At 32.2% G+C, this 25817-nt stretch overlaps 2 protein-coding genes across 6 annotated transcripts in view; both read right to left on the bottom strand.

Moving 5' to 3' along the window:
• Positions 1-5462: 5462 nt before the first annotated feature.
• LOC122636775 (ubiquitin-conjugating enzyme E2 G1) lies at positions 5463-9962 on the bottom strand. The gene is made up of 6 exons (XM_043828388.1): positions 9805-9962; positions 7364-7466; positions 7187-7284; positions 6888-7066; positions 6683-6805; positions 5463-6582 (listed from the first exon to the last, which is right to left on the bottom strand). Exons 1-5 carry the CDS (start codon positions 9848-9850, stop codon positions 6725-6727), a joined length of 507 nt encoding a protein of 168 aa, XP_043684323.1. The 5' UTR covers positions 9851-9962; the 3' UTR covers positions 5463-6582; positions 6683-6724.
• Positions 9963-18234: 8272 nt separating this feature from the next.
• LOC122636773 (TWiK family of potassium channels protein 18-like) overlaps positions 18235-25817 on the bottom strand; it is a 204643-nt gene continuing 197060 nt past the window's right edge. For all 5 annotated transcript variants that reach the window (XM_043828382.1, XM_043828384.1, XM_043828383.1 and 2 more), the window contains 3 exons: positions 20466-20671; positions 19405-19696; positions 18235-18979 (listed from right to left, as the gene is read on the bottom strand). In XM_043828382.1, coding sequence (XP_043684317.1) covers positions 18699-18979; positions 19405-19696; positions 20466-20671 — 779 coding nt within the window. In that variant the 3' untranslated portion in view covers positions 18235-18698. The remainder of the gene's footprint in view (positions 18980-19404; positions 19697-20465; positions 20672-25817) is intronic.

Raw genomic sequence — 25817 nt, 5'->3', positions numbered from 1 at the left:
ATTATTATTATTATTATTATTATATTTTTATTATTATTATTATTCTATTACTATTTTATTTGATCGAGTTATTGCGATAACAATATGGCTTGTGAAGCCAATGTGATAGAGCTTATATGCGTTTCGAGAAGAAAAAAAAAATAGAAAGCGTGCGAGTGAGACGAACGAGTTGCATATTGTAAATCTCGTCGAGCGTACGGAATGAAAGGGCAAAAGATTGAGTGAAAGAGAGAAAGAGAGAGAGAGAGAGAGAGAGAGAGAGAGAGAGAGAGAATGAAAGAGAGAGAGAGAGAGAGAGAGAGAGAAAGAATAAAAGAACAAAAGAGCGAATGATAATGCACGATAGATAATGCGCAAGCGTTAAAAAAGAGAGAGAGAGAGAGAGAGAGAATAGAACGAGTAGCGTGATTTCTTAAAGCTCGCATATTATAATGTAAATAATTGTACAAAGAGACTCGAGATACGAACAAAAATTGAAAAACGCATATACATCTTGTATATTATACTTAATTAAACACACTTAACTTTCTCATAGTATACCAAGTATATCCAACGCAAGAATTTAAACGATTACGCGAGTAAACGTCGGTGAGGAAAGGCTTAACGTCGTATTTTTCGTTCGAACTAAACGAATATAAAGAAGGAATTATCTTAAATTTCGAAATCTAATGCCGTTTGGTAATCCCGAAAATTCGACGTTTGGCTTTTAATTTAAAAAATGAAAAAATGAAAAAAAGAAAAAAAAAGAACAAGATGCGCGTGTGCGAGAAGATAGAGAGATAGAGAGATAGAGAGAGAGAGAGAAAGAAAGAGAGAGAGAGAGAGAGAGAGAGGGAGAAATAGATCGATACGAGAATCGCTGTAAAGTAATCAATTGCCTATGAGGAAAGCGAAGCAAGAAATTTGTTTTGTTGTGTCTGTGAGAGAACGAAAGTAAGAAAGAGAGAAAAAGAGAGAAAGAGATAGTATGCTTGCGTTATGAGTCCAGTGACCAGAGAAAGACAGACAAAAAATTATCCTCGATATTACGAATCAAACTAGTATTTACCAGATTAAATTTTAATCTTCGATTAAATTCTAGTCCGCAAATTAAAAAAGAGAGACCGAAAAAAAGAGAGAGAGAGAAAGAGAGAGAGTATGTGTGAGAGAGAGAGAGAGAGAGAGAGAGAGAGAGAGAGAGAAAGAGAGAGAGAGAGAATGAGAATGTGTGAGAAAGAAAGAGTGAAAGAGAGAAAGATAAAGAAGAATAAGAAAGTGTCAAATGATCGAGAATGAAAAAAAGAGAGAAAGAGTATGGAGTTTGCTCTTTAAGACGAAGATAGATAGATAGATAGATAGATAGCTAAAGAGAAAACACAAGTGAGAAAGAGAAAGAGAGATAGAAGAGATACAGGGAGATGATCGAAAAGAGAAGGGAAGAGAACGCTTGGAGTGAAAGAGGAAATATGATTGTGGAAATGGGAGACCGGTGATCGCTATATAGTTTTCATTATTTTTTTATTCATATTTTCTTCTTTCTTTTTATTTTCTTTTTTTTTTTTATTTCTTTTTTCTTTTTTTTTTTTTTTTTTTTTTTTACTTGCTCTCTTTGCGATGAATTATTAATAATTAAGAGAAATTTAATAAGTAAAACGACACTAAGCACGGTTTTTGTAAACGATAAATTTTTTAGTAAAACTCGTCCAACCGTGCTCGATCGTGCCTCGATCAATGAATATTAATTTAGTAGTTTAGTATATACAAAAAAAAAGAAAAACAATTATAAATTGTATATATATATATATATATATATATATATATATATATATATATAAATTGTGAAAACTTGCGATCTTCGTAGTTCGTCGACGAATGCAAATGAAACGGAAAAGAAAAAAACGTACATATGCATACGCGATCTCAACTGTCCAAATACCAAAAGTATAATTATTTCAAAGCGATCATATTGTAGTCCTTTAAAGACGCCTTCTTCTTTCGATATCTCGATCGTTCGATTGATCTCATCCGTAGGATATCGATCGCAACTCTCTTCGAAATTTCTTCTCTTTTCATTCGAAATAATTTCTCGAAATACAATTTACTATGGAAATTCTTCTCATCTACTTTTTTCTTTCTTTCTTTCTTTCTTTCTTTCTATCCTTCTATTCTTTTTCTTTTTCCTTTTCTTTCGACTCTTCTTTCTCATTGCCGATCGAGCTATACTGATATAATATAAACGAGAGAAAGAAAAAGGAAACAAGGAGAAAGAGAAAAAAAGAAGGGAGAGAGGAAAAGAGAGAGAGAGAGAGAGAGAGAGAGAAAAAGAGGAGATCGAAATAAAAAATCTTAATTAGGTCCTTGTAGATACTGTAATAGAATTTATGATAGATAATCGATAGCTTTAAATATTATTTAAAACCGGTAAACGACTTTTTAATCTCGAGAGTGCGGTCGATGATTTCGAGAAAGAAAGAAAGAAATAGAGAGGAATAATAAGATATAGAAAAGAGAAAGGAAGAAAAGAGAAAAACAGAAAAGAAAAGAAAAAGAAAGGAATAGGAAAAGGAAAGGAAAAAGGAAAAGGAAAAGAAAAGAGAGATAGAGATAGAGATAGAGAAGACAAGAGTAATGAGAAAGATAAAAGAAATACAAGATGGTGGTTAAATGTATAATATAAAATGGCGCGTGAGCTTCGTGATGCGTTTAATATGCGGAATAATACGCGAATGGTTAAAATAATAGCGTTTTATCGAAAAGAAGCGTGGAAGACGCGACGAGGAGAAGGAAAAATCATATCGTAAACCTAATAATGAATATTTTACAAAAAAAGGTAAACTGTAGATAGATATTCGAAGAAGTTATTCGAGAATCCCCCGATATCCTCTCCTTAAATTTCCCATCCGTTCTCTTAAGAAAAAAAGAGAGAGAGAGAGAGAAAGAGAGAAAGAGAGAGAGAGAGAGAGAGAGAGAGAGAGAGAGAGAGAGCGAAAAAAAGAAACCCACCAGCACCCTCCCTCCCTGTTAAACGAAGAGGAGAGCGCGCATATGCGGGGCGTATACAAAATGTATATATATGCGCGGGCACACGATCAAAAGAACGAAGAAAAAAGGACACGACGAAGAAGGACACACTGTCATCCAGTAGTGAAAATAATGTATTAAAAAGAGACATACATACATACATACATACATACGCATAAACACACATGCAGAGATACGGGCGTACACGATACACATCCATTACACTTAAAATACACATACCAAGTACGTAACGTACTCCGAAATGAATATATAACTCGAATACACATACATATATACATGTAAACACGTTTAACATGAATGAAACGACACACACGAGGGTTTACCTAAACAAAAACAAATACAACAACAAAATAATAGTCTATTGATTTGTATTTCATTTTGAACTTGTATTATAGCTTAAAAGATTATCCTGTACATTGCATAAACAACACGAGCACTATTGTTTTAAATTGTACGTTTATGATTATTATACGAAGATAAAAAAGAAAAATAAATAAGGTATACAAAATATTGAAGATATATGAGAGATTTATTCTATCTTACTATCTTTACTCAGTGTGAACTGTTCTATTATTATTCCCTATGTATGGATAATGGAGTTAAATGGAATTGAAACGACGATGAAGATTCGTCGAATCTCTTTTTCGTTTTTTTATCGAACTAAATCTCTTTTACTATTTTGTAATGTTATAACAATAATGTTTATCCTGCATTAATCCTGTAAATATTGGCATAAGATCGCATTGACGATTGCATTATTAATCAATGTCTTCTTTCTTCTTTTCTCTAAAAGTTTATAAGTCAAAATGATAAGTGTTATACTTTAATACGAACCAATTCGTTTCGAAATTGTAGTATATTAAATAACAATAGTAGTAATTATTTTTGCGATAATGATATAACGAGTGATATCAATCAATTTTATCTTATAAACGATTCTAAGAATTTTGACGAAGCTAGATGAATCTAATCGGTTGCGAAAAAGTAATTTATACAAATATAGAAGAATTGCTTTTATAGGATCTATGTGATCTATACGATTTATGTGATCCGATAAAGTAGAAATTATTCGATAAAAATCACCATAGGTGCCTGTCGGTAAGTGAAAATCATTCGGTCGGTTATGATACCCTCAGTTAATATTAATATTTAGTCTCAATTTGGTAGTCGATAAAGTAGATATTCATTTACCACACATATATATATATAAATCAAATACTTTACTATACGATTTAGTTATTATAAATATATATTAAATAATTAACGAAAGAGTTATCAATGAAAGGATAATAATAAAAAAGAAATTTAATAAATAACGAATTAGTTAAAGAAATTAATTATATAAAATTTTCTTAAAGCGTCATTTTATTTTATTTATTATTATACTTCCATTTACGTATGTATGTATCCTTAACGTTTAGTTGTATTTCATACATTTACAATATATATATGATATATGATATATATGATATATATATGATATATATATAATTTACAAACATTACATACACAATTCATACGACTGTCAATCAGTCTTTGTTAGAAAATTTAATAAAAAATCATCATTTAGCTTTTGATTTTCACTTAAAACTCCTTACTTTTCTTCAATAGTTCCGTATTTCCATTAATGTCATCAACAGTCTTTTAATAACGCGGAATTGCGAATAAAATTCTAGTCGGTATAAAAGAATTATTGAATTATTGTTGCTTTCCTAAAAAAACAGTCGCTTTTCTTATACGTCTTGATTTACAAGCAGGATCATATTTAGTAATCAGTTCTACAAATATACAATAGAACGTATATTATAATTCATTGAGTTAGTCGATGTTCGACATTGAAATCTTTGCTACAATTTAAATTAACAGTATCATAGATCACGAGTTATGATCTATGTATATCAGAATCGTACGTATTAATTTAATGTAAAAGACTTTGAATATTTCTACTTACATTTTCTTCGTCGTTCATATGACGCATGTAAAAGATTAAAGCTAAACCTATCGAAATGATGACGTTTTTAATAATTAATACATCATCGTTGTGTTATTATTTCAACGGAAGAAAAATCCGCTGCATTTCAGTTAAATACCATCAAATCGAATAATAAATTTCAATAAAAACTAATCGTGAATCTCGCAATGTATGTATGTATGTATGTACGTATAAACACTCGTTCATGTTAAATAAAGAAAAATATTAAACGTCATTCGACGTTTATCCTAAACCTTCATTTTGTATCTCTCTCTGTCTGTGTGTGTGTGTGTGTGTGTGTGTGTGTGTGTCAAATCTTATTACCAAAGTTTAATTATACTACTTTAATACAGACATATAAAAAACTGGAATCTTGAATGGAATCAATGTATTCCTTTTTCTTATCAAATAGAATCTAATATTCGATCAAGATATATTTGGGTATAACGTGATTGATATAAGCAGTTTCTGCACTTCAGTTTTAAAATTTAATTGACAATACCAAATGATGTAAAGTTGGACAAAAATCGTTTCGATTTTAAGTTAAACCTTTTTTTTTTTTTTTTCTTTCTTTTTTTTCCTATGGCGTATAACCGTATAACTTCAGATTTAAAAGAAGGGAAGAAGATAAACAGCGACTTGTTTCGTCAATATGGTGGCACCATTCAAAAGTTAGTACAAATTGTACCCAATTCTTACGTAAAATGTTCGCTAGCTGACAATAGTAGATTATTATTAATAATATTATTATTATTATTCGTTATTACTAGTATTATTATCACTTCGATTAGAATTCATCATTATTTTGGCAACGCACGAATCTGCGGAATTTGACATTCTTTTTTTCTTTCTTTTTCTTTTGTTTTTACATCGTTGCGTTTTTAATACGCTGTCTATTATCATTATCATTATCATTATTATTATTAACTGACAATATTTCATCCGCAACAGTTTACAATTAATTCGCATGTATTTCTTCTTCCATTTTGCTGACATTACATTCAACGATTGTAGTATATCCCGTTTTTCGAACTTTACAAAAATTTATTTATATATATTTACGAAAGTAAGAAAATACGAAACGACACTAAGGAATTATTATTGATCGATAAACATAAACGTATTATTTTAAATTACAAGGTTTTGTTTTTTTTTTCTTATTTTTTTTTTTTTTTTTGTTTTTTCTTCGGGCGGAGGGCGATGGGATTTATCGTGGGTACAGGAGAAGTGGGGAAGTTAAGTTTACATTAACTATTAATATTAAGGTAATAATCGTACAGATGATTTTTTTGCATTATGTATACGTGTAAATTAGTTTTAGCTGTTTATTATGAAAAAGGTGAGCTGTGTATGTGTTCTCTTCATGATCTTCATATATCGATGGATGGTACATCGGTGACGGTGTGGCTTTAATTGATTCGATAGAGACGTGCGAATTTGTCTTAGTTTTTCACACGCTCTTTTCCCCTCTCTCAGCGTAAGGATGGGTCAGGCTTAATCCGTTTTTAGTGGCACTGTTATCCGTTAGCTTTATGTCGAGCATCGGTTTCTTTCTTCCAGTGCTTACGGCTTCCCTGAATTAAAATTGCCTACGTAAAAAGAAACATTAATAAAAGTAATGTTTATTTTTCCTACGAGCTAACAAAACTTATTAATCAATATATCAATCAATGTAATCAATATACTTACCAGAATTAAATAAGTCTTTCCAGTTGAATATTTATTCATCCCCTACAAACACTCCTCTTGGCTTTTTCTGACGCACCTTGCCACCTTTCGTTTGAATTCTGTATAACTCTCCCGCCATTCTTTCTATATTAATAATACAATGTAAAATTATCAAAATAAAATCTAATTTTATTATTATTATTAGAACATTATGTATTATACTTACGGCAGCATCCACGTTAGCAGGACTTTCGTCATTTGGATCTGCGAGCATACTAATAACGCTTATGAGAATAGTCTCGACTGTGTGAACTGGCAACCACCGTTCCGACGCTTTCTCATAGCCCCATTTATCATCTCCAGGCTCATGTAAAATCGATATACATACATCACCATTTTTCTCGACTGATAATAAGAAAAAAACATACAATGATTAATCTCACATGATATAGATTATGTAAAAAAAAAAAGAACGAAGAAAAAAGAAAACAAGGCAGAACGTCGATTGTTTTGCAAAATACTTACTGTTTGGATGCCAAATTTCAGTTATAAATTTCATTCTTGGTGGCCTAAGTGGATATTCTTTTGGAAATTGTAAATGTGCTTTGAAAAATCCACCTTCGCTATAAATATATAACAGAGAATTGAATTAGTAAACACTTAAACGTGTTATACATTTAAAATTGATGTCAATTTACTTACTATAACGTATCCGGAGGTCCAATAATAAGTACTTCCCATCTATAAATATCATTGTCGTCAATGAGGCCTGCCGAAAACCCTTCCACTGGGTTTTTATTTAACTCTGCGGAAATAATACATAGATTGCTTTTATTATCAAAATAGAATTACAAAAGAATCTTCATCGTAACGGTCCCTATTCAAAAATTAATAAGGAAAAACAAAGACAGAGCTAACAGAATGTTAGACAAGCCTTATGATTTAATAGCGTTCGATATCCAACGATTTTGCTTATAATAAGATATCGACCAAAGGTCGAGAAATATAAACAAGAGAAATAACAGAATAGACAATACGAACAGCGTTATTATCGGAACGTATTGAGCAAAAACTTATAGTGTCATAAATAATAATTCTGTCAAAATAAGATATATATATATACATACATATATACAAATATATAAAAAAGAATATCAATAGAATTGCGTTTGAATTGGAAGGTTTAACATTTCTTTACTTCCTTTACATTCTCAGTCACACAGCAAAATATTAAAATCAATCTTAGAGGTTAGGATAAAGGAAGAGTCAATGTTTAAATAGACAGAGTAGTTGAATAGAAATCGTCATCGTGGTATACGACGGTGATTCAGCATTGTCTACGGAATATACCAACGAAATCTTTCTCCTCCCTTTCATTTTTTTTTAGAACCATTGAACCTCACGACAGGGACAAAGGAAGGCGAAAAATTAAAAAATTATAACCTATAAAATATGGCTACGAACGAACAGATATCGCGTTTCATACGTATTTAAATATTGTACGCGTATAACCAAAGAGATAAATAAATAAATAAATAAATAAATAAATAAATAGATAAATAAGAAAAGAATCGGAGACAAAAATATATGAAATTAAAAGAAAAGAAGTAGACAGAAGAAAGAAAGAAAGAAAGAAAGAAAGAGAAAGAAAGAAAGAAAGAAAGGAAGGAAGAAAGAAAGAGATGCACGAATGGGTCCTGACAAAGACGGTTGACCTTCGTCGCACACGACAGATTCGTCTGTCTCCCTCTCCCTCCCTCCCTCCCTCTCTCTCTCTCTCTCTCTCTTCGTCTCGCTCCTTCATCGGTATTCCTTTTTCTAAGGCGTTACCAAGTGCAAAAACACGAGGTATTCGTAGATATATGTTTCAAGGAAAAAGCCTGCACATACACGAGGCACTACGTGCTATAAATAAAACGTGCCGGGAAACGATGATTATTTTTGAATTGTTTTTTCGGAGAGAGAGAGAGAGAGAGAGAGAGAGAGAGAGAGAGAGAGAGAGAGAGAGAGAGAGAGAGAGAGAGAGAGAGAGAGAAATAGATAAAGAGAAATAAAGATAGAAATAGAGAGATAGAGAAAGCAAAAGAGAAGGGTTAAGAAAAGAAAAAGAAAAAGAAAAAAAAAGGAGAGGGCAATATAAGAGTATTCTCATGCGACAGACGATTAACTGTCGGCATTTCTCGTTGTCGTCCTTGTGAGAATGAAAGAGAGTGAAAAAAAAAAAGGAAAGAAAAGAAAAGAGAAGAGAAGAAAAATCAGAATTAAAACAAAGTGAAGAAGCGTGAGAGAGAGAGAGAGAGTAAGAAAGAGATATAGAAATAGAAAGAAAGAAAGAGAATAAGAGAGAGAGAGAAAGAAAGAGAGAGAGAGAGAGAGAGAGAGAGAGAGAGAAAGAGAGAAGACATCTTCTTGGGATGATTCGATCGTGCGAGAGGTTAACGTTCGTTCGTTGGTCCGGTCCGCGCTGCCGTTAATGTCGAGATCTCCTTTTCGCAAGCACGTTATTGATTTTCACGCCCCGATCGCAAGCCGCAATAAGGGCCGTGCCGAAGTCGTAGGGCCGTGCACGAGTTAAAAGAGCCCGCACGCGCGTCGTCGTTCTCGTCAAAGAGAGAAAGAGAAAGAGAATGAGAATGAGAATGAGAGAGAGAGAGAGAAAGAAAATTCCTCTTTGCATCGTGGAATTGCAAATTTGAAGAACACTCGATCCAAATCCCGGGGAATGTATCTTCTTTGAGACTATTTGAAAGGCTAAAGAAGGATATATACATGCATATATATATACATACATACATACATGTATGTATGTATGTATATATAGAGAGAGAGAGAAAGAAATGCATAGCGTTTTTGGCTGTCTTACAAATATTTTAAGGAAGAAGGGTTAACTTCTTCTTCATCTTCTTCCTCTTTATCATCATGCTCTTTCTTTCTCTCTCTCTCTCTGTCTTTCTTTCTTTCTCTTTCTCTCTCTCTCTCTCTCTCTCTCTCTCTCTCTCTCTGTCTGTCTGTCTCTCTTTCTATCCCTGATCACTCTCTATCCGTCTGTCTCTCTCTCTTTTTGCTCTCGCTCCCTCTCCGTACTTTTTGTTGCGCACCGATATACACGGCACCATTTAACACTCAAACACATATACGGATACCTGCTAATTGTTTTCGTAGTAGAAGCGCGGACTGTGGCTCTGACATTAATAAAAGTTCCGTTAAATAAGACTAAGGCTGAAAACAATTCACTTTTGCTTGACTGGAAAGATGGCTAGGTACGTCGCGGAAGCGGTGACTGCGCGTGCGCCACAGTCTTTAAACATATGTTCTTCCGTCTTAACATCGTGCGCCGGTGTTTCAACTATTCGCCGGCAATCCCAGCACCCCCTTGCGGCGAATTCCTCGAATTAAAAAAGAGCGCTAGAAAAGTCACTTCGACATTGGCGTATATCCTTCTTTACCGACCGTTCTTTTTCTTTCGTCATTTTCCCGCATCTCGTCAGACGCTATTTCATAACCTATAGTATCATTGATAAAACGATACTAATACTATTTTTATTATCGAACGGCGGCAGTTGTTTCATTCGTCGCGTATTTGTAATTGCATCATCGAATATTCTTTCGATTTATCAATTCGAACTAACGTTCATTGCGAATAAAGGTACTATTTTTTTTTTTCTTTTTGATAATATCGTTGAAAATACATGGTCGTTTTTCTAGTCGTTTCATATTACAATTTGTTTTTTTTTTTCTTTTTTTTTTTGGGATAATGTTTTTGCAAGTGTTTCGATACGATCGTAGTTCTTCAAATTGAGGAATGTGAATATGCATATAATGGTATTAAACGTTAACTATTGTTACGCGAGTTGTCAATTTTGAAAACTTAAGGCTGTTCAACATCTTTTGGTCGTAGCATATATGTGACTTCAGCGACGCTTGTGGATAAGATATGAACTACAAGTGCAATGGGGGAAACTTTCTGTCCCCGCACTATGCACCTATGCATCGGTGTATAAACTTGTGTAAGTTATATCCCGCTCACGCGTAACCTAAGAATCGAGTTAGTGCGTGACAGAAAGTTTTTTATTTAGTGAAAATAGTGATATATCTTACAAAAGGAGGAGACAAGCAAGAGAAACGATTAATTGAAAAGTGTTTGTTAATCGTACAAACTTATTTTTCATTTCTAAATTAAACTTACTTAGAAATAATTAAACGCAATTGACTCGATATCACTTGTGACAGAATGTATAACATATAAAAGATAATAATAGAAAATAATAATGGAAAAAAAGCAATGGTACATATCTTGAATTTTGAAATACATGGATGTAATAGTGAATGTAAGTAGAATAGAAAATATAGTATTTAATCTGAAAAATGTAAATAAGAATGATTGAAAGTTAATAAGAATAAGTAAAAATAGAATATATAAAGATAAGAATAAATGAGGATAAATAAGAACGAGTAAGAATAATAAAGAAATTCAAAATGTTTCAATGTCTTCATCCAAAAAATTACTTTAGATTTCTATTTATGCCTATTTATTTATTGCAATGTGATTAGCAAATTAAAATTTAAGTACCTTAATGTTCAGTGAAAACTAAATTGGAAATAATAAAATTTTTAAAGTTCGTTGAAAAATGTAGCCATTCGGTCGATAACAGAAGAAATCTACTATTATTGGTTCATTTATCATCATTTATCATTAGTCGATAATCAAGGAATCTTCCTTATATGTTTCATGATACAGCTGACTATAATCATTACTATAGTTAATATCATAATGAAACATATTTTTATCACCATTAAATATTTTTTTCTAATTGATCGTTTCTTTTTATTAAAATGAAGGTATTGAGAATATTCTATAAATTCTTTAGATCTACTTGAATGTTATAAATGCTTATAAAAAGTGTCTAAGAACTAATTGATTGATTAATTAATTAATTGAAACAATACATTATCTGATTGCAATACATTATTGCAATTACGATTTATGCAACTTTAAAACTTATAAATTGTATAGATATTACAAATATTCCGTAGATTTTTTAGATTGATATTATGTTAAACAAATTCATAAAATGTTAAAGCTGTTCAGCATTCAGCATTCGTTTATTCGAAGCGTCTATAATTTCAGTGATATGAACAAAATATGAACTACAAGCACAAGTGTGGAACGGGTCTATAAACTTTTGTAGATTATATCCCACTCGTACTTAACATAACTATCGGATTATTGTATGAATTAAAATAGAGTGTCAGTAAATCTACGTATATACCGAACTTTTCATTCTGCCACATTTATATCCCTTTTTTAATGGTTGCATGCCTATCGCAATAATCCATGATAAATATGACGCAACGACGGTACGCATTTATTTTACGATATAAATGAATAAAAGATAATACATAAAATTAATACGAAAATTAGTGAAACCACGAGAAAAAAAATAATGTTGAAAATTTTACTTCGTAGATAGCGCATAAAATATTTTCGAAAAAGTACCATTTATTAAAAGAAGATTTTTTTTTTTTTTTTTTTTAATTAATAAAAATTACGTTTTAATAAAAAATTACGTTCGTTCTTATCGTTGGTATGAACCAATATAAAATTAAGAATGATGGACAACGACAGCCTTGATAATAATTTTTAACAAGAAAACTTTGAAAATTTTATATTACGTTTTATCTTATAGTTGATAACGAAGAGTCGCTTTTTAATTTATAGTTCGTAACTAAATTCTAAAACAAATAGATTCTTTTTTTCTTTTTTTTAGATTTTTAAAATTAAATCTTGAGACTGTTTAAAGACCCATTTTACTTTCCCATAATCACATCGAAACACGAATCGAATTTTGCATCTGAATTACATGATACTTGAAGAAGTGGCATGGAAAATCATACCACCTTCTGATAAGTTATATTCTCCTGTTAGAAATTTCATATTACAATAACACAGATTCAACTGGAAGAAAAAAGTAGACAAGATTCTAAAGTTAGATTTTAATGATTTCTTTTTTCTCTTTTTTTTTTTTCCTTTTTTTTTATTATCCAGTATAATAAGATACATTGCTTGACAAACGATTATACAGACGTACAATATTCACCGATTCGTTTATCTCCATGTACTTTTTTTTTCTCTCTTTTTTTCTCTTTTTTTTTTTTTTACAACGACATCGCGTAACTCTGTAGAATTCTCGTCTTGACATTTTTCTAATCACCTTCTTCTTCTTCTTCTTTTTTTTTTTGTTTCTCTTTGTCTTTTCTCTTTCACTATTTACAGAGAGTACCATTGTTTAGGATGTTATTAATTTATTATACACAACATCAAATTTTTTAGGGCTTCTCAAGAATTCAAAATCATTCATCTTTCGCAATAATAATAGCAATAATTTTGTCTCTCTCGATCATCTCCTTTATTCTTTTTAGATGCATACATTCGTAAGTAAACACACATACACAAGCACAGACACACAGACAAAATCTCTCTTCTTTTCTATAATTCTTCTTTTTACGAAATCACTCCTACATTCACATATTACTAATTTGAAAAGATGCACTGTACAATAGTTACGTAGCATTGTTTCGAGGAAAGTTATTTATATGTGAGGCGATAAACTTTCGATATAAAATCTTGTCTTTATAATTACGTATTAATGAATATCATTAGAAAAGGTTTACGATTACAATGAATTATAGAGAGAACTTATATTTAATTGAAAGTTCTCACCATTCATACCTTTCAATTCCACGTTCTAACAGGATATCGTAGGATTATAATGAATATGTATAGGAAAGAAAATTACAGACCAACGATGAATACGATTTAAAAATAATAATTAATAAGATCGTACTTTGAACGTAAAAAAAAAAAAAAAAAAAAAAAAAAACAAAAAAAGGAATATCAAAAGATACTGTTATCGTTGATAATAATTATAGAATTAAATTGATTGAATGCTAGGTATAAGAAAAATTTCGGGATTTCTTTTTAAGTCTAATCATTTTTTCCAAATAAATTTCAGCGATACCTGAAAACTTTTTTAAAACGTTCAGGTAAAAAAAAAAAAAAAAAAAAAAAAAAGAAAAGTTAATCGATAATTCGAATAATCGAATATATCATATTATATCGCTTCGTAAAAGATTATATTGTATTTTCCAAACGCTGCACCCTGGCTCTTCATAAAGGAAAACGTAGCATCCGGCGATTGAATACGCTTAAAGCTAAACATTGATTCGCTCCCGATAATCAAATGGGATTATTCTATCTGGCGATGCAGAAAATTGCATTCCCCTCCCTCCCTCCCTCCCTCCCTCCCTCCCTCAAGAATTTATCGAATCGTGAAATATTTCTCTGGTATTTACGATCTGCAACCGCATTAATAGACCACTCTCTTTCTCTCTTCTTTTATCCCCATATTTTCATCTTTTTATTAAGTTATATCCTTTTTCTTTATGCCGTCGTCGCATTATTAATATTAAATATTCTTTATGCTTCGAAACCGTTTAGATCTATTATACTTTTCTTCTCTTCATCTTTTAATTTATATCGTTACATAAAAATCTATATTTTTAATAAAAGAAAATTTATACAATTATTTACTTCTCCAATCGAATGAACGATAAATGGTCGAAGAGAAAGAATGATTAAGAAGAAAGTAAACTTTGGGAAATAAAATCCCGAGAGAAAAAGCGCGACAAAGCAATTCCATTAATTTTCACTTGAAAGCTAATCGATCGAAAGCTTCTTTTCTTTTCTCTCTCTCTCTCTCTCTCTCTCTCTCTCTCTCTCTCTCTCTCTCTCTCTCTCTCTCTCTCTCTCTAGTTCTTTGAAAAGAAAATAAAGTGTAGTTTGCGTGTATTGCACAAACGAAAGAAAGAAGTAGTGTAGGAAATAGGTGGTATAGGAAAATGAAAAAAAGAAAGAAAGGGAGAGAGAGAGAGAGAGAGAGAGAGAGAGAGAGAGAGAGAGAGAGAAAGAAAACAAGAAGAATAACAGAGAAGAAGAAGAAAGCGATGAAAATCCCGTGACGTTTGGTTTTCATTGGATATTTCTTCTGCAAAATCGTCCTAGTAAAGTTTCCAGTCGGCACGCTATACTGAGCTATGCGAAGTACTTTGAACTCAGTTATATTTCCCTAGAGATCGACAAGAGAAACCAGAACGTAAGGGCGAAAGACGAGAAAGAGGGAAATTCGAAGAAAGAGAGAGAGATATAGTAAGAAGAGCTTCTTATTAAGAGAAAGAGAGAAATAGAGAAATAGAGAGAAAGAGAGAGAGAGAGAGAGAGAGAGAGAGAGAGAGAGAGAGAGAGAGAGAGAGAGAGAGAGAGAGAGAGAGAAATATTAAGATGTTCTTGCAATAGAACTTCAAATTGAACCAATGATATCTCTTATATGTCATACAACATCTAACTAATTTGAATATATCTCAAAGTTTCTCAATCATCTAATAAACCACAAGGAAGTTATTTAACGCGTTTCTAATTTCGTGCTTGAAAAGTGATTACTTAGAATGCAATCAAATAATATCAGAATAAAATTCTTCAATGAAATTAGATGTTATTTAGCTCGATAAATTTCATCATATTTCTATTATATATCGTGGAAAGAAAATTCATTGGAAATAAAATTGTACAATACGATTTTTATATATCGCATTTCATATAATTTATTTTAACGATTCTATAATTGATATAAACGATTCTTATCTATCGTAAGAATAATATATTTCAAATAACTAATCATCGTATTCTATAAATAGATAGAAGTAAGTTTATTCGGTCAGCGAGTTTAGATCGATACAAGCTAACTCTTCTTTTTCGATAGGAGAATCTAAAGGGTAAAGTTTGTTTTGGCTCGAATCCACGATATCCCTCTCCCCCTTTTCCTTCATTTTCTTTCGACTTTCCAAACCAATCTCTCTTCTTAGAAGTAGCTAGGACGATAACGATATCTTTAGCGACCAGTATCGATTGTCATTAGTCGCTAGTTTTTTTTTCTTTTTTTTTTCTTTTTTTTTCCCTTTAATTTTACGTATCTAAAATGGAAAGAGGACCTTAGATACATTCACACACACACATACACACACAGTATATATATATATATATATATACACATTCGCGCGCATACACACACACACACACACACACACACATATCATACTCATTCTTTCTCCTTTTCCCTTTCCGTCCTTTGATTAATCAAAATCGATTAGTTTCCGTTCACATTTTCCAACTATACCGATTGATTGAGATTATATCTTACATCTTATGATATGTTACAAGAAACGAAACGAAAGGAACACTTTGCGGAATCGCAACCGCATGAATTTTCGTCGTTCGAAAACGCGAGGCAGATCTTCTTCTGTTAACTTTTTTTCTTTTTCTTTTTTTTCTTTTCTTTCACCGGTACATAATTCTTTTCAATGATCGACGATCAATGAGAATTTTATTCCTGAATGGGAGACTAATTTCAGTTTTCTCGATATATATTTCAATCGATGAAATAAATTGTTTCTTTTCATGGGTTTTAATGCTCCAGATAATAGTCCGATCTAAAGACATCTTGTTTATTTTTTATTATTTTTTTTTTTATTTTTTAATTTTTTTTTTTTTTTAGATCGAGGACTCTCTGCCCCCTTATACGATAGGATCGATGATCAATTGCATTTTTACAACTAATTTACAATTATCGTAATCACGCCGTTCAACGCGTAATTTTTTATTGTTAGTAATCTATAGGGAATATCGATTATTTAAACAACGTAGACAATTTTTCTCTAGATGTAACATGTCGTCTTTTTTTTAACTGTTTTTTCTTTTTTTGCATTATCTTTTTTTTTCTCTCCTTTTCTCCTTTTACGAGATTTTAGCGTGTATTTAATATGTAATAATACATATTTTTTAATTATTGTTCTTGAACGTTTTTCAATTTGATTTTATTCTTGACGATATTTGCGTTCAGCTTCTCTCTCTCTCTCTCTCTCTTTCTCTTCTTTCTCTCTCTCGAGTGACGTTTATTATTAAAAATGTTTAATATAAAAGTATTAAAAGTTAATCGCAGAGAAAAAGTAAATCGTTTAATGAACACAGAAATTGGCGTATAGTGTTAAATAAATAATTGTACGTTTCTTATAATTTGTTTGACGGTGTTTCTTTTTTATTTATTTATTTATTTATTTATTTATTTATTTATATACTTTTTCTTTTTTTATTATGTCTTCTTTCGTGTTTTTGTTTTTCTTGTCCTTCTGATTAGAATTGAACGCAAAAATCAATCGTGTTCGTTAACAGACAAGAACTTTCACCTTTGTCTCGCGATTGGCGCTTTAATGTAGTATTTAAGAAATATAAAAATTCTTATTAATATCCTATCTAAATAGGCATATAGAAACGTTTTGCATATGCATGCTCGTATCGTGCACGTATCGTAATAATACATCTTAAGACGGAATAACGCGACCCTTCGAAATCTAATTAATTATGAAACGAAGTAATTACAAACTCGTATTGATAAAAAACTTTATCGATTTATTCAAACGAACTTTCTTGGAAATGGTATCGTCTTAAACCACAAAGGGCACTAGTCGACATTATTGGAAATTAAATTCAAACAATTTCATATAGAAACGTTCTTTAGATACTTATTCAATGAATTATATATAACAAGTAGATTATTAAATACTATTTCAATGATATTTTAAATATATTTTTTATATACTGAAACGAAGAATATATATATATATATATATATATATATATATATTGTTCTCTTTAACTGTCTTTAATTAATATGTTTTAAGCTTAACTTTTACATATATATATATAAATAAATATATATAAATATAATATGTATATAATATATATATATATTTATAAACAAAAAGTAAAATATTAATTAATATAAAAGTCAACAGATTTTGAAGAATTACGTTCTCCATCTCTGATATATAAATCCGATACACGTCATATTATTAAAATCAATTAGGCTCGTCGTTCGAATTCTATCGTGAACATGATATCGTACTCACATGAATTATTCGAAGTTGACAGCCTTAATAATTGGCGGATTATTCCTTATTCGTACGAGAACGTAAATCAATGCGTATTCGATCATCTAACACATGAATATATATATATACATACCCATATACATATATATATATATATATATATATATATATATATATTCTTATCTCACTTCGCGTGTCTATATATAGACATACATATAATACAATGTATCTTTATTCTCGGTGAAGAGAGAAATTTGTCGGTGCTCACCACCCTTCTTAACTTTGAATCAGGACCCGTTTCTATTGAAACCTACATAGTCAGCAGTTTCATAGAATCCACCTACAACGAATGATCGAATCAAAAGAATCTCGAGCTTCGTAGTATTATTGGGTTCCTTGAAAAATCCTAGATATATCTTCCAAGGGAAACTACAATCGGTGTAACAAAGCAAATTTATCTCTATCTCTCCTCTCTCTCTCTCTCTCTCTCTCTCTCTCTCTCTCTCTCTAGTTCTCTCTCTCTTTCATACACAACATACATACATACACACACACACACATATACACAAACATACACTTATGATGTTGTTTCCTTGCCGAGAAATGAGACAGACAGGGAGTGAATTAGAGAGAACCAGATAGAGATAGAGATAGAGATAGAGAGATTGAGAGAGAGAGAGAAAGAGAGAGATAGTTAACTATCTATCCCAAAAGTTCGGAAACTCGAAAGTTCCATCGTGGAATTTCGCTTTGGGGACACATTCGAAGGGACATCTAGGAGACATTTTTACATTTCAGTGTTCTCCTCTGTCTCCTCGTCTACCTTCGGTAACATGTAAACCGCTGCGATCGGTGGCACGTGATCCTCCAACTTCAGGATCGGTTTGCAGTCTCTAGTGACATCAACCTGATTAAAGGAATCCTTCAGAATATTGATCTCGTTCTCATGAGCGAATATGTTAGTTGGTGCTTCCGTGGCGCATACATTCGTATCCTCCGTACCATTTCTATGGCACAGATTACCGGACGGAAATTGTCACGAAGTCAGAGCAAAGGGATCGGTTGATAGCTCGTCAACACTGGAGCTTGCCTTAACTGGTTCTTGTTTTTCATTTTGATGACAGAATCGATGAACGATCTCGTCGTGTAGAATATTGAAGCACATTGCCGTCAATGCCATACCCGACATTATATAGCAAGAGCAAAACCAAATCGTTGCGTTTCGCGAGGAGGATGGGTTGTTCTGAGGATAGGAACCCGGCACCATGTCTCCGAATCCGATAGTGCTTAAGCTCATGAAGCAGAAGTAACTTGCGTCTGAAACATATCCAATTATATGTTAAAGAAATTATTTGAAATTAATATACGTCTATATGTGTGTGTGTATTATATTGTACGTATATATATATATATATATTTTTTTTTTAAATATGACAGAAATAAATAGTTAAGCTTAATTAAGTTAGAAGTTCAACTTGAACATTTGTTTCTTTCATATTGATACCCATATTTATAATACAATAAAAAAATGTATATATATATATATATATATATATATATATATATTGTGTGTGTGTACATAAAAAACAGATTTATAAATTATCTATAAATAAACATATAAAATAAATATATAAATAAATATAAGTCAATCAGTATATAAAATAAATTACATAAAATAAATAAATAATTATATATAAATAAATAAATATATATAAAAAGAAAAAAGTTGAAATTTAGCTTACCTACGAAAGTCCAACCATCCAATTTGTGAAGAGTAAAGGCTCCAGCAATGATATAGCAGAGCATAGCACCAAGACAAATGCTAATGGGTGCCAGTATTGTCACGTTCGGTCTATCCCCAGATCCAAGACTAGAGACCTCATCCTTCGGACTCGCTTTGATCTCAACTGTACTCGTAAACGTCGACGAATTAGCACGCACGTAAAATGGTTCCTGTAACTGTAGTTGTTGCTGTTGCTGTTGCTGCGCCAATTCTTCCTGTTGCCTCTTTCTTCGCATTCGTCTCTCTTTCTCCTAGGCGAATTTACGAAATAAACAAGAGGAAACTTTGCGTGAGGGTGGGGACAGAAATAAGAGGGGGGAGGGTGGTAAAGGAACGAACCGTTTCAAGCCATATAGAATTTTCTAAAGCGATATCGAACACCTGTCGTCGTTTTAGTCACCAAGAACGATTTCAAATCAGAATCGTAGAAGGAAATAATCGACCCTATCGTTTCGATGCTTTTTCCAAAGTAAGTTAACCTCCATCCCCTACCCGTATCATTCTTTCGGCCATTTCAAGTTCTCCGCTCGATTGCTTTCGTCGATAAATTCAAACCCCCCTTCCATTTCAACCTCCCTCCCATCTTCTCCGCCTACTCCTCATCTCTTATCCCGTATTCGTAAGAAACGGTGGACGAGTGGTTGAACGAGCCTGAGTGCTGAGGGAGGAACGTAAAAAAGAAAGAGAGAAGAAATACTAAAAAAAAAAAAAAAAAAAAGAACAAAAATAAAAAATTCCAAGAGAAATATTCTTCGAAGAGTCACGTTATTTCCTTCTTTCATTTGACTATTTCGAGTTGGGCCAAGAACGACTACCGAAACCAATTTATCGCGTACGTGGTTCGTTGAAGAATTTAACAAGCATGCAGTATAAAAGAGACGGAGAAGAGAAGTGGTAGAGAGAGAGAGAGAGAGAGAGAGAGAGAGAAAGTGAGGGTGAAAGAGAGAGAGAGAAAGAAAGAAAGAAAGAAAGAAAGAAAGAAAGAGAGTAGACGCATAGAGACATCCGCAAAGTACTCACCTGCATTCGTCTCTCGTCGTAGCAACAATAGCCGCAGTTCGAACAAAGGCAACAACAAAGAGCTCGGGTAAAAACACCCCTGGCACACCTGGACAACAGACCTCCGGCATTTGACAAGTAGACTATCGTCAAGGGTATACCTAGACTGGCGTAACCCATGGTGGCAAGTTTACCCCACGTTGACTTAGGTGCTATACTACCACAGCCTAGAAAATATAATATGTATAGATTTATCATATGTGATTTTTTATTTCTTTATTTTTTTTTTAATATTTTTTTTTTTATTTTTTTTATATATATATTTATTTATTTTTTGTTGCTCGTCGCAAGACATAATCATACTGTGTATATATATATATATATATATACACAGATTTCTCATATGTGTTTTTTCTTTTTATTTTTTTTTATTTTTTATTTTTATATATATATATATATATATATATATATATATTTCTTTATTTTCTGTTCCTCGTCGTAAGAAATAATCATACTAATCACACGCAGTATAATTAACCGATTATTTCGAATGAGAAACGATGCATTTGGGTACTTTCTGCCTAGTTAATTTATGTTACCATCATGTGAATTATAGGAGTTACATGAAAGCCAACGTGCACGGGAAGCTGTTATGTTTATTCATGGTAATCAGGTCGTACGCGTAACGAGGAATTTAACCACATATACATACGTGTGTACACGCAAATAACGTAACACTAGCTTCGATTTCTAACGTCGATGTCATTGAAATCATATCAAAATAGTCCGTACGATTTATCGATCTAAACTCGATCCTTGGATCATCTTATATCGAAGGTTATATCAACGCGAGATATTTCTATACTTAGATAAATAATTACCCATATATATATATATATATATATATATATATATATATCGTCGACGATAGACGACATCACGAACGATAGAATTTTCTAATAAATAATTTCGATATATACGAAAGTTTTTTCCATATGAAAATAATTCGTACGATCAATCGATTACCGAACAATATATCGCCATAAGCTATTTCCATATTCAAATTCTAATACTACAATTTTCTAATAAATAATTACAATATACATCAAAGTTTTTCTCAGTATCGATCTAACTCCAGATTAATCCAGGAAATGGATCCTAAGTGGTCCCGAATGGAACAGACGAAAAAGTCATGTGCCTTGCGATAGAAAAGTGGTGAAAAGGGAGAAGCTAGAAAAAAAAACTATACTAGGCTATTACCACATATTGGACTATGGTGGATGGAGGAGGCTAGAAAAGAAAAGCTATCTGTCCAGATGCGAGACTCGAGCGCATCGATTGATCAACGCCGCTTAAGATAATGGATCGTCCATTGAAATTGCTCTGGACAGCGTATGATAGTAGTCTCTCTTTTCTCTCTCTTCCTCTCTCTCTCTCTCTCTTTCTCTCTTCTCTCTTCTCTCTTTTTCTCTTCTTTCTCTTTCTAGCTTCCAATGCACATTGCTCGTAGAATTGCGGCCGTGGAAGCCCAGTAGAATCGGGAAACGCCTATTCGTCACTGTCGTTTCGCCTTATCGTCCACGACGGGGCCTGGCCCTTTTGCTGGCCATTATCTCTTACCATTTGTTTGTTCCACATCGAATCGTCGATCTGACTTTTATTGCTTCAGACCCAAGGCTCTCTCTCTCTCTCTTTCTCTCTCTCTCTCTATCTTTCTCTCTCTCCTTTTTCTATACAGGACGCAAACGGTTAATATTGTGTTTCTTTTTTTTGTTTTTGTTTTTTCTTGTTCTTTTTTTTTTTGTTTTTTTTCATTGTAACAACAACAGCTGGGCCATAGGAAGGAGGAGTGCAACGCCGAGAACTTGTTTATATCTTTTCCTCTTTAACAGCTGTTCGTCGACATTTTTTAAATAAAATGTAGCTTTATTAAAAAAAATCTCTCTTCCTCCGTAACTTTTATTTGGAAAATATCGAAGTAAAAACATTCGGGTGTTGGTCGTTAGGATCTCGATAAATCACGCAACGTAAATCGATACTTTATTGCATCGATTCGAGAATTTTAGGTTGAGACATATCTCTGTGATATATTACATATATATATATATGTGCGTATATATGTGTGTGTGTGTGTGTGTGTGTGTGTGGAGATGTGTAATACAAGCTAAAATGAGTTTTATAGTTTCCAGTTGACATCTGTAAAACTTACTATAAGGTATAGTACTTAAAGTAAAGAATTTAACCGATCAAAGTGGCAAGGAGAACGGCGAACACGTAGAAGTGACTTCCGAGTTTACTTCGTACTTTCCGATTTCATAAGTTCGATTAAATCGACGGAAAGTATCGAATTTCTCTTATCGTTACTTGAAAAGTAGCTTTACCAAAAGCAATCGCTTTCCTTTGGTCTACTATGAAACTAAAGCTAACGTTACTCTCTCTTATCTGTTTTACACATTTATGTACTTAGGTAAGGAGTTACTCTTGAATATATAAAGTAAGTAGAGAAAGAGAGAGTAAGACAGACAAGCAGAGAGAGAGAGAGAGAGAGAGAGAGAGAGAGAGAGAGAGATAAATGATTTTCGATAGATCGATCCCAATGGATTTTCGAAACCTTGTCGATTATCTTACAGGTTTGAAAATTATTTTCAAATTTAATCGAATTACGAAGATGAGAAAGTGAGAAAGAAAAAATGAGAAAAGAAACGAAAAGAAAATTTTATTAGAAAGCTTTTTATAGTATTCGTTTAGGAAAACAACAATATCAATTGTTTTCGTTCCCTAAGGATATTGAAAATAAGTATTGGTATTTCGATAACATTGTTCGCGATACAAGGAAGTTTGTTTTCCCGCGCGAATCGAAACGAATCGAATCGAATCGGTTTCTCTTGATCGGTAGTAGAGTATAAATGTATCTTTTATTCTCTTCTAAATTTTATATGCCATTCCACGTCCTCGAGCATAGTCATTTTTATTTTACGAATGTCGTACAAATTTTATTGGAATAGAAAATTTCACGGATATGTCAAAAATGAAAGAGATACGAGGAAAAGAGAGAAACGAGAAAATCAATGTACCAACGATCGTTATTAGAATAACATGAAAGATTAGATAATCATATATTTCAAAGATATTACAACGTACGATAAAAAGATCGAATGGAAGATAGAAAGATGTATTAACGTGTCTTTGTCTGTTATTTCTTTATTTGAACGAGAATGATTTCTTTGAGATCCTTCGAATCACCGATATCTGTATACGTAGGACTTATTAGTCATATCATATTCACTCTCTAAGGTAATTTCATTTCTATCAGAGGACTAGTATTCCGAAGATTCTAACTTATGCAATAAAATTAGACTTAGGTATACTCGAAGCGTGCTGTGGAATATTCATCGGATCAAAGATCGCATCGATTCAAAGGGAGTACGGTATTAGTATTACGTAGAAAATTCACATTGCCAATATATATATATATATATATATATATATATATATATACACACGTATATACACTACATGAATTCTCACTTAAATTTGCCTTGAATAAAGTAAATTTCCAGTCGAGTATCCATCTATCGAAAGATAGATAAAGCGAACGTAGAAAAAGAAGTTGTTAATTTTTGTATTTTCCTTAGCCAACGGAAAGTAAATATTTAGTATCGATCCAATCTCAGCTATTCCGAGATGAACTTCCTTCGAAACCAAAAAGTTCTCTACGTTTCAGCTGCTTTTGTTCTTACGTTGGTAGTATCGACTACTATCTATTCGAGCATAATTACTGTGGTTAGAAACTGCTGATCGTTCGAGTTACATCCTCCCCTTTTATTTCTTTTTCTCTTTTCTTTCTTTTTTTTATTGGATTTTCTCTCTCTCTCTCTTAAAAAGAAAAAAAAAAAGAAACAGAAGAAAAAACGTTCATCTCGTATTTTCCAATTTCGATATATAAAATACAAAATACGAATATCGAATGGACGTTTAAATTTTATTATGTAAAAAAACAAAAAAAAAAAAAAAAAGAAAAGGAGGAAAACAAGCCACACGTTATATTTCCTATCAAAGAGTATTAAATATTTCAATTTAATAATTCACTTCGAACGAACGATACCGAACACACATATAGAAAAGCAAAGTTATCAAACTTGTAGAACGTCGTCATCCATTTGTGATCGTGTCGATGACAAAGTAGTTCTATGTTGTATCAAACTCGACGACGAATTATCTACGGATAGACGATTCGAGAGAATTTGGCAGGCATAGTAAGGAAGGGTTGGAATGGGGGTGGAAGAGGGTGGAAAGAGAGGGGATAGCTTTCCGGTGGCGCAGCTGTATCACCAAGAGCAATTCGTCAAGAGTTTGTCGGGCATCACGCCAAAAGATTATCCTCGAGAGACCGATGCTTATGTTTAATCGTTAAGAGAAATTATTTTGTTGGATACCATTAGATAGATATTTATTGATTGATCTTCGTAATTTGTTCATTCCAATTGTAATATATTCTAAACTTGAAATGCTATGTTTTTAAACGTTGACGAAGTCTATCGAGAAATTTGTAATTCGATCGGACGTAATTCGAGTTGGATCGTCATTTAGTTGTTTGCCGTTTCGTTCAAGTTTCGCCAAAGTTTCAACTCGTGAAAGACAAAGTGGAAGAGTGTATCTCAATGTGAATCTCCAGAGAGAAAATCTCATATATCAATGAACGTATTAACGTCATAATAACGGCCTAAAGCGATATCGTAGATCGAAGGGGGACGTACACATATCGATCTTGTTTCAAAGCCAATCAAACTTCTTTGCTGTCTGATTAACATGGCAGTCGAGGAATTTCGACGAAGATTGTTCGTAGATGGGGATCAACCTGACGCTAAGTTTCCGCATCTTTCAGAGACTTCAGTCTTCATGTAACGCGTTCTAATACCTTCAGCAGTAGTTTACTAACTTGTGGAGAGAACTGGGTTTGCATATAACGAAAGATAGAGGCTGAGAACTGAGCTTCATCAGTTCAGTATGTTCTCTAGAATTTGTTAAACACTAGCTACCTTCGAGAATTTCAACTTTCCCGATAAATCACGCCATAATAATAAATAATTTAAAATCTTTCATAGTAGAGGAATAGAAATTTCGATTATTACGTATTATTCGATAAATTTATTCGCGTCAATCTTTCATTCCGATTTAAAATTTTCATCGAAATTGCGATTGGTAATCTCTCTCTCTTTTTTTTTTTTTTTTTCCTGACTAGTATACGATTAACGAATGGAGGATTGACAATAATATCAATGAATTCGATCATGAATAAAATTATGCAATTTTTTCAAAATAAAAGAAAGCCAATAACTATCCTTTCTTTATGATTTAATACCATTTTACAAC

The sequence above is a fragment of the Vespula pensylvanica genome, chromosome 23 (genome assembly GCF_014466175.1).
Source record: "Vespula pensylvanica isolate Volc-1 chromosome 23, ASM1446617v1, whole genome shotgun sequence".
Taxonomy (NCBI): domain Eukaryota; kingdom Metazoa; phylum Arthropoda; class Insecta; order Hymenoptera; family Vespidae; genus Vespula; species Vespula pensylvanica.
This window is presented reverse-complemented; position numbering and strand designations above follow the sequence as displayed.